The sequence below is a fragment of the Anopheles coluzzii genome, chromosome 2 (genome assembly GCF_943734685.1).
Source record: "Anopheles coluzzii chromosome 2, AcolN3, whole genome shotgun sequence".
In the NCBI taxonomy this organism is placed as follows: domain Eukaryota; kingdom Metazoa; phylum Arthropoda; class Insecta; order Diptera; family Culicidae; genus Anopheles; species Anopheles coluzzii.
Window position 1 is genome coordinate 67,473,114 of NC_064670.1, and position 12,898 is coordinate 67,486,011.

At 45.9% G+C, this 12,898-nt stretch overlaps 2 protein-coding genes across 3 annotated transcripts in view; both read left to right on the top strand.

Moving 5' to 3' along the window:
• Window positions 1-10,953, top strand: part of LOC120959432 (uncharacterized protein K02A2.6-like) — a 66,487-nt gene extending 55,534 nt beyond the window's left edge. The window contains exons 2-3 of one of the 2 annotated variants that reach the window (XM_049606521.1): window positions 10,453-10,556; window positions 10,643-10,953. The gene's annotated coding sequence lies outside the window, so the exon portion shown is untranslated. The remainder of the gene's footprint in view (window positions 1-10,452; window positions 10,557-10,642) is intronic. The other variant, XM_049606522.1, reaches the window with a different exon arrangement.
• On the top strand, window positions 2,804-6,723 carry LOC125906671 (uncharacterized). The gene is made up of 2 exons (XM_049606527.1): window positions 2,804-3,024; window positions 3,086-6,723. The coding sequence occupies exon 2, from the start codon at window positions 4,597-4,599 to the stop codon at window positions 6,100-6,102; it is 1,506 nt and encodes a 501-aa protein (XP_049462484.1). The 5' UTR covers window positions 2,804-3,024; window positions 3,086-4,596; the 3' UTR covers window positions 6,103-6,723.
• Window positions 10,954-12,898: the final 1,945 nt, after the last annotated feature.

Sequence of the window (12,898 nt, forward strand, 5' to 3'; positions counted from 1 at the left end):
TTATTGGGGACCGAAAACGGCCGCAAAATACCGCGTATCTCGAATTTCCGCGTAAGTCGAATCTCGTGATTTCCAGCCAAAATATCACTAATTTTCGTGCAATTTTGCAAGTAGGGGGTGGTTTTAGCCACCAAATTAATTATTTGATATGTTTCTAATGAATTGAACAGTTTTAAACCTTTTTAAATGGTATTTTACATTCGATCAACACGGAAATTATTTGGTATTTCACAATGGATGTGTCAAATCAGTACAATTTGCTCCAAGAACTGTCAAATTTTGAAAACCGCGTATCTCCGAATCCGCGTATAAGGCAGCGGTCTAATCTTGTTGCGCGCAACATTGTTGCTCGGCAACATATCGCTGAGGTGGTCTATAAATGTTGCTGGCAACATTTCGCTTTGACATTGTTTAGCGTAAAAAAATTGCCAATTAACAGCTCAGAGATTATTTTTTTATCATTCACTTGTTGAATGAAGTGTTGAAAATTTTGTTTTTACACCAAAAAATGTTTTATAAATGCTTAAAATCCAAATTTAGCGGATGTCAACAAAACGCACACTGCTGCTGTGTCATTTCATACACCCGATTACCATGGCCAAGGTAAATAGAAAATGTTGCCAGACAAAAATCAAATTGGTTTGATTTTGGCCGGCAACAAAGTTGCGCTAGCTGTCAAAATCCATACATTTTGCCAGCAACAATGTTGCGCGCAACAAGATTAGACCAGTGCCTGATTCTTCGCAAAATGTGAAGAGAGCGTTCGGCTCCCTTCAAATGCTTCGAGAGAGTGAAGCTCCTCCCCTTCCTCCATTCGTCATCCATCAATTTTTCTCCGCGCACTCACACATCTACACGCGCAGCTGTTCGCATGGCAACAGGTGAGATGCGTGACATGCTTTCTCGCTCATCACGAAGGATTTGCTTCGAATGCCTGCGCCTACACGCACGGTCCAAAACAGCCGAAGTCATACAAAATCATGAAAAAGTCTGCGCCCTTTTGCTCCGGCATCCTCGTGAAGTTTACCGAGCCGAACCGAATAGTTGTGTTCGATAAACATGTGTGCGTAACAGGTAGCAGCATTTGTACTGCTTACCTGCCGTAAGTCGCTGTGATACCGAGCGAGACGCATAGACAACGCATCAAAAGGATATGTGTAGCCGTGAGGAAATTTTTCTGTGTCTCTTTTGCCTTGTCCTTGCCTTTAGATCCTGATGAGTAAAGCATGCATACCTTTCGGGTACGTTCGGGGTATAAGCTCTGTCCCTCTCATGTTAATGGTGAAGATAGAATCGTATGCCATCAGCTCTGCCTTCGGGCGTGGGCAGGCCTGTGGACGCCGTTTGTTCGCAGGCAATGAGCTCGGTTTGGTTGGTTGGGCGGTCACCAGCACTCAGAGATCCGCTGAGATTGAAGCTGGCTTTGAAGCTGAGTTGGCGAAATTATTCAACCGATCCGTCGGGTCCCGAAGCCGAAGCAAACCCGAAGCCGAAGCAAAACCCGAACGGGGTTCGGCACGACCCTTCGTTAAAATAGGGTCCCCCTCCCCCTTTTTTGCCAGGATTTCTTTCCGAAATGATACAGTGCGAACCATTATATCAATATGATTCGATTTATTGAATATTTTATATAACATAAATACAAAAAAAACACAACACATGCACAATAACCACTGCACTTAATTCTAAATTAACGCACATAATTTAACAAACACTTTTTACACTCGTACAGAGAAAAATCAGCACAGCACTTTCTGCTCCACATCGCTGTCGCGCCTAGTTCTTCTCGCTGCACTGTACGGGCCACCATCTCCAACACCACGACACTGCCACAGGTTTTTTTGTCTCCGATCGCCGTGAAACACACATGAAATGGAAGAAAAATTATATTAATTAGAAGGGGGGATGTTGGTTGATAATTTTAATCACTTTTACTTACCTTAAATTAGAATGATCTCCATTTTTACGGGGTTTATCCGCTGACCACCAAGAGCTGAAACACCACACAAGCACCAACCTCACTGGACTGAAAGTAAAGCCTACTGCGTGAATGTGTGTATGCGCTTCTGCCAAGCCAACCGCGCCGTACTGCGTGTGTAGCCAAGTGCGTGTGTGTGTGTATTTGCACCACTGGACACAGAACACAAATCTCACCGCACAGCAGAGCGTGTGTCGCCAAGTGTATGCATGTGTGTATTTGCACCACTGAATTCTGAACGTCCCCAAGGACGCAAAAACCGACGGCGGCCTGTGTAATCTGGGCTCCCTACAAAGCTCTCCACAAAGCTCTCGTTTGCAGGCTTGTCGAGAGCTTCGCCACAGGCGCCCGAACCATCCGTCACGCACACATCTAAACGTTCTGGTTTCTTCAGCCGCTCATGCATACCAATGTGTTTGCTCCACCCCCTTTTTCGGATTGCTTATAGAAATGATGAGGCTGTTCACATTTGCTTTATGCACACATTCGCATGCTGTTTATTGAATAATATCCCTCTCCCTTCTCACATGTGTTTTGGCATACTCCCGCTGTGTAGACGGCAGAACGCTTTCCCCCTTCCAAATTTACCGTTCTTCCTCCTCTCGTTCTTCCTTCCTCCTACTGCGCTCGGGGTACCATCCGTGCTGCGCGTGTTCAGCTGGCTTGAGTTTAGTGATGACGTCATGAACAGGAGCTGCGCGTGTTGAACCGGCTTCTGTTAAGTAATGACGTCCTCACCGGGGGCTGAATGAAGCAATAATGAATGTATGTAGTATGTATTACTATGGAGAGTTTAGCGCTTGGGATTAGATCAAAACTTACCTTAATATTTTAAAACTGGAAAACGTTTTCTTTCCGTCGCTCCTTTGAAGATTGTTGACGACGCCAGCAGGTAGTCGTTGATAAATAGCGCACACACCTGTAACTTTTTAGACGCCAAGGGTTAGTTGAATGTACCTGCACAAGCACACAGCAAGAAACTTACCTCAACAATTTGCTAGGATAAATCATTCCATAACTGAGGAAGAAGGAACACGGCACAAAACGTAAATGAACAAAGTACGTCGCACAATAAATCGCACCTCACTTCAGTACATCCCTCCATAGGGAAAGTTCTGGACAGACTGAGGATGCCTAACACCCGGATGAGCGCGATAGCAGAAAAATCATGTTGGATCGAGAGAGATGGGTAGACTCGGTCCAGCATTATCCGCTGGTAAATGCATGTGTGTGTGACGAACGAAAGACTTCAAACCCCGCTTGCCCCGTATTTCATCCATAATTTTTCGTCACACGCACACACCTCTACACGGGCGGCGGTTTGCCGTCCAAAATCTAGAGAGAGAAGACAGGGCCTCTCGCTTTGGCACACAGAAAAACCTCTCAACAACTTCGGCTCTGCTACTTGGGTCCACCACACAGCGTGTATCGCCAAGTGCGTGGCTGTGTGTAGTATCACCGTGGACTGCAGAAAACTACCTGCACTAGAACAGAGCGCTGGTGTGGCCAAATGTGTGCATGTGTGTACTTGCTCCACTGAAAGCCGGTATCGCACCAGATTTCGGGTGTCGCCTTGTGCGTGTGTGTGTGTTATTGTCACAGCACACTCGTTCGTCATTTTTTTCGTTTTTTCGCTTGAGCCACTCGATTTCGTTCTTCGCTGATTTTGGCAGCGCACGAAGGGGGTTCGGTTTCAACTTCCAACAACAACAACCACACGAGGAGGCTCGGGGACACTCATCAGGGGAAAATCGCTCAAATTAGAGCGAGAGACAGATAGAAAAAACGAAAGGTCAATATAAAATCTTCGGCTTTTGACTGTTGGGCATCCTCCTGCGTATCAATGTAATAGTCGTAATAGGAATAAATATAATATAATACAATAGAACACAAAAGTGGCGACGAGGAAAAGAGTTTGTTTTTTTTTTATGATTTTAACGAATTTTAACGTGTTACGTGCTTAAGGAACATTTGTGTTTTATTTATTTGATTCCGTATTATCGTGTTCGTATTGTGCGCGTGTTTTATAAAATCGGTTCACCACGTCGAAAACGTCGGAGGATGGAGACTAGTGATATGAACATTGGTGATACATTCGCGGATGCCGAATCACGCCGATTGTCTCTAAATCGGATCAACGGAGCTGGTTCAGCGGTTCAGCCCAACGTACAAGGTGCTTTCGCTGCTCAGGACGCGGCTTTCCAAGCCCAACGAGAGGGACTGTCGGGTCAACGCCCGGCGTACATCCAGCCGCCATCGCATCCAGGAGCACCAACGCCATCGCAGCCAGCAGCCCCGCTGCCATCGCAGTTCGGCGCAACTAGCGACAACTAGCACCGATAATGCAACGATTGTGCAAATGCTGATTCTACTTCAACAACAAATGGCCCAGCAACAACAATTCATCAACGAGTTTATGCATCAGCGGGTACTAAGCCAAAGCGCCGCGCCGCCCAGTTTTCATCCCGAATCAAATAATTGATTCCCTTTCTCGTAATATTACAGAATTCCGGTACGAGAAAGATGCAGGAATCACATTTAAACAATGGTATTCGAGGTATGTGGACTTGTTTCAGAACGACGCAGCAAGAATCGAAGATCCTGCCAAAGTTCGACTGATGTTGCGGAAACTGGGTACGGCCGAGCACGATCGTTTTCTATCTTTTATCCTGCCCCGTCGTCCGTCCGATTTTTCATTCAATGAAACGGTAGAGAAGCTATCAGCGCTTTTCGACGACCAGGAGACACTGCTCAGCAAACGCTTTAAATGCCTTCAGATGACCAAGAAGCGGACAGAGGATCACTTGGTCTACGCATGTCGCATCAACAAATCTTTAGTGGATTTCGAGCTTGGCAAGCTCAGCGAAGAAGATTTTAAATGCTTGTTGTTTGTGTGCGGCCTGAGGGACGAGGACGAAGCTGATCTGAGAACGCGACTCCTGGCTCGTATTGAAGATCGAACCTGCACAACCCTTCAGCAGCTGTCCATCGAGTGTCACCGTTTAGAGAATCTAAAGAGGGATAGCGCGATGATCGAGGGTCCTTTACCGGAGCGAGTATTAACTGTCAACACTCGCCAACTACAGAGTTTATCCGGCACAGGCATTCCTAAGAATCCATGTTGGCTGTGCGGAGACCGTCACTGGATGCGAGAATGTACCTACCACACACACCGATGTGAAATGTGCTCGCGAATCGGTCATAAAGAGGGTCATTGCAAAACAGCAGCCCGTCGCACGCCAAATACGCGTTTCACCCAGCACGTAAGAACGCAAATGATCTCAGTAAACGTCCGTAATGTACAGCAACGGCGTAAATTCGTGACAGTTGTGATAAACGGCACTCCAATCCAACTGCAGCTCGACACGGCATCAGACATCACAATGATCGACCGGAAAACTTGGCAGCACGTAGGTAGTCCTAAACTAATACCCTCGCCGATGATTACTCACACAGCATCGGGTGCTAACCTAACACTGGACGGGTATTTTATGGGTAGCGTTAGTGTTGCCGACCAAACCAAGATTGTCCAGATTTTCGTCACTTCAGCATGCCTGCTTCTTCTTGGTTTGGATCTGATAGACATTTTTTCACTATGGTCATCTCCCATTGATACATTCTGCTGCCAGCCCGAAGACGTATGTACCACAAATTTTGGCAATATAGATCCGCCGTCACGTCTGAAACACACGCACGCCAAGCCAGCAAAAAATTGCGTGATCGCAAGCTCGGAAACAGACGTCAAGTCAATAATGGTCAATACGCAAGAGATAATGCTTATTAATTTTGCGGAGGTAACGAGGGAAACAGAAAAGGATCCGTTACTACAGATGGTCGAACATTACATTCGCAAAGGATGGCCTGAAAACAGAACGTATACAGGCGAACTGGCACGATATTATGATAGAAAAGATCGCTTGTCAATCGGCGGTGGATGTCTTCTTTTCAGCGGAAGGGTGGTAGTGCCCAGAGCACTGCAACAACGCTGTCTTCAACAATTGCATAATGCACACTCAGACATCATCAACATAAAGGCCTTAGCTCGCAGTTATTTCTATTGGCCATCCCTAGATGTAGACATCGATAACTGGGTTTTTACACCAGCAATCCTGGTGCAATTTTAAGACAGGAACCACACCGGTCTTCTAGTCTTAGAAGACCGCCCATTAGGTTCGGTGTTTATAGATGTTGTTCATAAAGAAGGGGAGATGTTGGATGCATTACAAGCGGGGCAATCACCCAGCCAACAATTTCCGAAGGCGCCCCGTGTAAAAAATTTTTACTTTAAGCTTTCCTTAAGTTTTTACACTAGCAGCAGCTAAAGTAAAAACTTTCAGCACGGCACAAACCGACGCACACATTCAAATGCTTGGATTGCTGGTCCTGCTTACGCATACATTTGTATTTATCCCTCCCCTTATATTTTCGGATTGCTGGTTGTAGTAGTGACGCTTTTTCTTTTTGCTTTATGCACATTTTCGCATGCTATTTATTGGTGTTACTCTTTCCACATGCGTTTTGGCACACTCACACTCTGTATACGGCAGGATGCTTCACCCCTTCCAAATGCTGCGGTTGCTTTCTATTACCCTTCCTCTCGTTCTTCCTTCTACCCTCTGCGCTAGGATATCCTCGACTGGTGCGGCGCGTGTTCAGCCGGCGCCTGTCTGGAAATGACGTCACGGACTGGTGCTGCGCATGTTTAGCCGTATCCTAGGCGTCCTTGAAGTGCGCTCTTCTACGAAAGAGCTATAATGAAATCTGTTGATGAAAATTAACCAATAATTAATCCATGTTTTTTTTAAAAAAAACTAAACAATATTTTGCACATAGGATTATAGAAACGCTTACCTTTATATTTTAAAACCGGACACCGTTTTCCTTCCGTCGATCGTTTTGCGGGATGTTGGCAACCGTCGATTAACATGCGCGTGCACTGTAACTTTTTAGACGACAAGCGTTAGTTGAATGTATCCATTGAAGCACACACGAGGATAAGAAACTTACCTTAGAAATTTACAAGGATAAATCATTCCATAAATGAAGAAGAAGGAACACGGCACAAGACGTAATCGAGCAAAGTGCGGGGCACAAGAAATCACACATCACTCCAGCACATCCTTCCACAGTGAAAGTTCTGGACAGACTGAGGATGCCAAACACCCGGATGAACGCGATAGCAGAAAAATCATGGGAGATCGAGAGAGATGTGTAGTCTCGGTTCAGCGGAATACGCATGCAGATGCATGCGTGTGTGTCACTCGAAGGATATCGGTTTCCCCTTCTCCCGTTTTTCGTTCATAGGCCACACGATCGGCGTTGTGCTGTCCAAAATCTAGAGAAAGAAGACATGCTCTCTCGCTTTGGCACACAGGAAAGTTTTCCAATAGCTTCGGTTTTGCTGGTTGGGCAGGTGCGCTCCCCAACCAGCAAAACCGAAGCTATTGGAAAACTTTCCTGTGTGCCAAAGCGAGAGAGCATGTCTTTTTTCTCTAGGTTTTGAACGGCACAACGCCGATCGTGTGGCCTATGAACGAAAAACGGGAGAAGGGGAAACCGATATCCTTCGAGTGACACACACGCATGCATCTGCATGCGTATTCCGCTAAACCGAGACTACACATCTCTCTCGATCTCCCATGATTTTTCTGCTATCGCGCTCATCCGGGTGTTAGGTATCCTCAGTCTGTCCAGAACTTTCACTGTGGAAGGATGTGTTGGAGTGATGTGTGATTTCTTGTGTCCCGTACTTTGCTCGTTTACGTTTTGTGCCGTGTTCCTTCTTCTTCATTTATGGAATGATTTATCCTTGTAAATTTCTAAGGTAAGTTTCTTATCCTCGTGTGTGCTTCAATGGATACATTCAACTAACACTTGTCGTCTAAAAAGTTACAGTGCACGCGCATGTTAATCGACGGTTGCCAACATCCCGCAAAACGATCGACGGAAGGAAAACGGTGTCCGGTTTTAAAATATAAAGGTAAGCGTTTCTATAAACCTATGTGCAAAATATTGTTTAGTTTGTTATAAAAAAACATGGATTAATTATTGGTTAATTTTCATCAACAGATTTCATTACAGCTCTTTCGTAGAAGAGCGCACTTCAATGACGCCTAGGATACGGCTAAACATGCGCAGCACCAGTCCGTGACGTCATTTCCAGACAGGCGCCGGCTGAACACGCGCAGCACCAGTCGAGGATATCCTAGCGCAGAGGGTAGAAGGAAGAACGAGAGGAAGGGTAACAGAAAGCAACCGCAGCATTTGGAAGGGGTGAAGCATCCTGCCGTATACAGAGTGTGAGTGTGCCAAAACGCATGTGGAAAGAGTAACACCAATAAATAGCATGCGAAAGTGTGCATAAAGCAAAAAGAAAAAGCGTCACTACTACAACCAGCAATCCGAAAATATAAGGGGAGGGATAAATACAAATGTATGCGTAAGCAGGACCAGCAATCCAAGCATTTGAATGTATGCGTCGGTTTGTGCCGTGCTGAAAGTTTTTACTTTAGCTGCTGCTAGTGTAAAAACTTAAGGAAAGCTTAAAGTAAAAATTTTTTACACGGGGCGCCTTCGGAAATTGTTGGCTGGGTCTCCGCGAGAGCGATCTCTCGTCGGCTGACGAGCACGAGTGCCCACCCCAACAGTCAAAAGCCGAAGATTTTATATTGACCTTTCACTTTTTCTATCTGTCTCTCGCTCTAATTTGAGCGATTTTCCCCTGATGAGTGTCCCCGAGCCTCCTCGTGTGGTTGTTGTTGTTGGAAGTTGAAGCCGAACCCCCTTCGTGCGCTGCCAAAATCAGCGAAGAACGAAATCGAGTGGCTCAAGCGAAAAAACGAAAAATAAAATGACGAACGAGTGTGCTGTGACAATAACACACACACGCACAAGGCGACACCCGAAATCTGGTGCGATACCGGCTTTCAGTGGAGCAAGTACACACATGCACACATTTGGCCACACCACGGTGATACTACACACAGCCACGCACTTGGTGATACACGCTGTGTGGTGCGGTGCGGCGGACGTTCAGAATTCAGTGGTGCAAATACACACATGCATACACTTGGCGATACACGCTCTGCTGTGCGGTGAGGTTTGTGTTCTGTGTCCAGTGGTGCAAATACACACACACACGCACTTGGCTACACACGCAGTACGGCGCGGTTGGCTTGGCAGAAGCGCATACACACATTCACGCAGTAGGCTTTACTTTCAGTCCAGTGAGGTTGGTGCTTGTGTGGTGTTTCAGCTCTTGGTGGTCAGCGGATAAACCCCGTAAAAATGGAGATCATTCTAATTTAAGGTAAGTAAAAGTGATTAAAATTATCAACCAACATCCCCCCTTCTAATTAATATAATTTTTCTTCCATTTCATGTGTGTTTCACGGCGAACGGAGACAAAAAAACCTGTGGCAGTGTCGTGGTGTTGGAGATGGTGGCCCGTACAGTGCAGCGAGAAGAACTAGGCGCGACAGCGATGTGGAGCAGAAAGTGCTGTGCTGATTTTTCTCTGTGCGAGTGTAAAAAGTGTTTGTTAAATTATGTGCGTTAATTTAGAATTAAGTGCAGTGGTTATTGTGCATGTGTTGTGTTTTTTTTGTATTTATGTTATATAAAATATTCAATAAATCGAATCATATTGATATAATGGTTCGCACTGTATCATTTCGGAAAGAAATCCTGGCAAAAAAGGGGGAGGGGGCTATTTTAACGAAGGGTCGTGCCGAACCCCGTTCGGGTTTTGCTTCGGCTTCGGGTTTGCTTCGGCTTCGGGACCCGACGGATCGGTTGAATAATTTCGCCAACTCAGCTTCAAAGCCAGCTTCAATCTCAGCGGATCTCTGAGTGCTGGTGACCGGTGGGACCGTCTCGGTCCCGACCGAGATCGATCTCTCGGTACCGATCGGCAACGTAGGGACCGATCTCCATCGGTACCGAGACGGTCCCACCGGTCACCAGCACTCTGAGATCCGCTGACCCAAGTAGCAGAGCCGAAGTTTTTCAGAGATTTTTCTGTGTGCCAAAGCGAGATGCCCTGTCTTCTCTCTCTAGATTTTGGACAGCAAACCGCTGCGCGTGTAGAGGTGTGTGCGTGTGACGAACAACGATGGATGAAAAACGCGAGGAGCGGGGTCCGAAGTCTTTCGTTGGTCACACACACATGCATCTACCGTTGGATTGCGCTACATCGAGTCTACCCATCTCTCTCGATCTACCATGATTTTTTCTGCTATCGCACTCATCTGGGAGTTAGGCATCCTCAGTCTGCCCAGAACTTTCGTTGTGGAAGGATGTGCGGGAGTGATGTGCGATTTCTTGTGTCCCTTACTTTCCTTGTTTACGTTTTGCGCAGTGTTGCTTCTTCTTCCATTGTGGAATGATTTATCCTAGCAAATTGTTGAGGTAAGTTTCTTGATCTCATATGTGCTTCAATGTACTAATTTAACTAATGCTTATCGTCTTCAAAGTTACAGGTGCATGCGCCATTCATCAACGCCTACCTGTTGGCATCATCAACAATCTTTATAGTAGGTGACGGAAAGAAATTGTTTTCCAGTTTTAAAATATTAAGGTAAGTGTTGCTCTCATCATATACGTAAAACTATCCAAAGTAATACGTACTACATGCATTAATTATTGGTTCATTTTTATTGACAGCGTTCAGCACAACTCAGCCACAAAACAACGCACTGGATTGCGCTAAGAACCTGTCGAAACGCGCGCAGCCCCCGGGAGCGGTAGGAGAAAGGAAGAACGAGAGGAGAAAAAACTAAAGCCAGCGCGCAGCTCTGATGGTACCCCGTACGCGGTAAGAAGAAAAAAGATCGAGAGGAGGAAGAACGGTAAATTTGGAAGGGGGAGACCGTTCTGCCGTCTCCACAGTGTGAGTATGCCAAAGCACGTGTTGGAAGGGAAAGAAAAAGTGTGGAATAAACCGCATGCGAATGTGTGCATACAGCAAAAGTAAACATGTGTGCCTCATCATTTCTATAAGCAATCCGAAAAGGGGGTGGAGCAAACACATTGGTATGCGTGAGATGTAGAATAAATCGGAGCGTTATAGTATGTGTGAACGCGATCGTTCGGGTCGAATGTGTCTATGTGTGCGTGAAACCATATTTACACTTCTACTGCAAGTGGGTACGTAAGTGGGGCCATATGTGTACGACACGATCCCATACAAAACTTCGGCTTTTGCGGACTGGGGAGATTGAAGCTGGCTTTGAAGCTGAGTTGGCGAAATTATTCAACCGATCCGTCGGGTCCCGAAGCCGAAGCAAACCCGAAGCCGAAGCAAAACCCGAACGGGGTTCACCACGACCCTTCGTTAAAATAGCCCCCTCCCCCTTTTTTGCCAGGATTTCTTTCCGAAATGATACAGTGCACAGAATTATATCACAACAATTCTTTTTATTGAATTTAATAACATTAATCTAACAAGCTTCACAAAAATCAAAAACACATGCACTACGAACACTGAACTTAATTTCACATTAACGCACATTAATTCAACACACACTTTCCACACTCGCACAGTGAATAAAATCACAAAATCGTCACAACACTTTCAGCTCTTCCTCGCTGTTGCGCCTAGTTCCTTTCGCTACACTGTACGGGCCACCATTTCGAACACGACACAGCCACAGGTTTTGTTGTCTCCGTTCGCCGTGAAACACACATGAAATGGAAGAAAAATTATATTAATTAGAAGGGGGGATGTTGGTTGATAATTTTAAACACTTACTTACCTTAAATTAAACAAAACTCCATTTTTTACGGGGTTTATCCGCTGACTACCAAGCGCTGAAACACCACACAAGCACCAACCTCACTGGACTGAAAGTGAAGCCTACTGCGTGAATGTGTGTATGCGCTTCTGCCAAGCCAACCGCGCCGTACTGCGTGTGTAGCCAAGAGCGTGTGTGTGTATATTTGCACCACTGGACACAGAACACAAATCTCACCGCGCAGCAGAGCGTGTGTCGCCAAGTGTATGCATGTGTGTATTTGCACCACTGAATTCTGAACGTCCACCGCACCGCACCACACAGCGTGTATCGCCAAGTGCCTGGCTGTGTGTTGTATCACCGTGGTGTGGCCAAATGTGTGCATGTGTGTACTTGCTCCACTGAAAGCCGGTATCGCACCAGATTTCGGGTGTCGCCTTGTGCATGTGGGTGTGTTATTGTCACAGCACACTCGTTCGTCATTTTTTTTTCGTTTTTTCGCTTGAGCCACTCGATTTCGTTCTTCGCTGATTTTGGCAGCGCACGAAGGGGGTTCGGCTTCAACTTCCAACAACAACAACCACACGAGGAGGCTCGGGGACACTCATCAGGGGAAAATCGCTCAAATTAGAGCGAGAGACAGATAGAAAAAGTGAAAGGTCAATATAAAATCTTCGGCTTTTGACTGTTGGGGAGAGGTCGAGAGAGAGAGAGATTAGAAGAGATTAGGGGGCATTCGGGTCCGCGACGCGTTCGGAGCAACAGCTCACCATCCTCCTGCGTATCAATGTAATAGTCGTAATAGGAATAAATATAATATAATACAATAGAACACAAAACATATTAGGCCACCATAAGCCTTGCCTCTGGTAGTTTTTCATCGTAGACATCCCCGGATGGCTTTGATGCGCCAAACTTACTGCTCTTTCGCGAAGCGTCGTAGGCAGTACGAGTTTTTCTTGCTTCATCAATGAGCCTCCCATAACATACAATTCGCTTTGAGAAAGCTGGATTTTAAGAATTTTTTCCGGCCATCTCTCTTTCTTATCCAACCATTCCATTACCAACTGCAATTCCCTATCCTTTTGCTTTGTACGATGTCATCGCAACTAGCTCCTCACTGATTAATTAACCTCCGTTTCTACCAAACACAATTCCTGAGGTTCTTTCAGATAATCAAATTGAG

Bases quoted from the DNA above. Each gene is read 5' to 3' on its own strand.
- LOC125906671 (XM_049606527.1), top strand. From the start codon at position 4,597: ATGTTGCGGAAACTGGGTACGGCCGAGCACGATCGTTTTCTATCTTTT.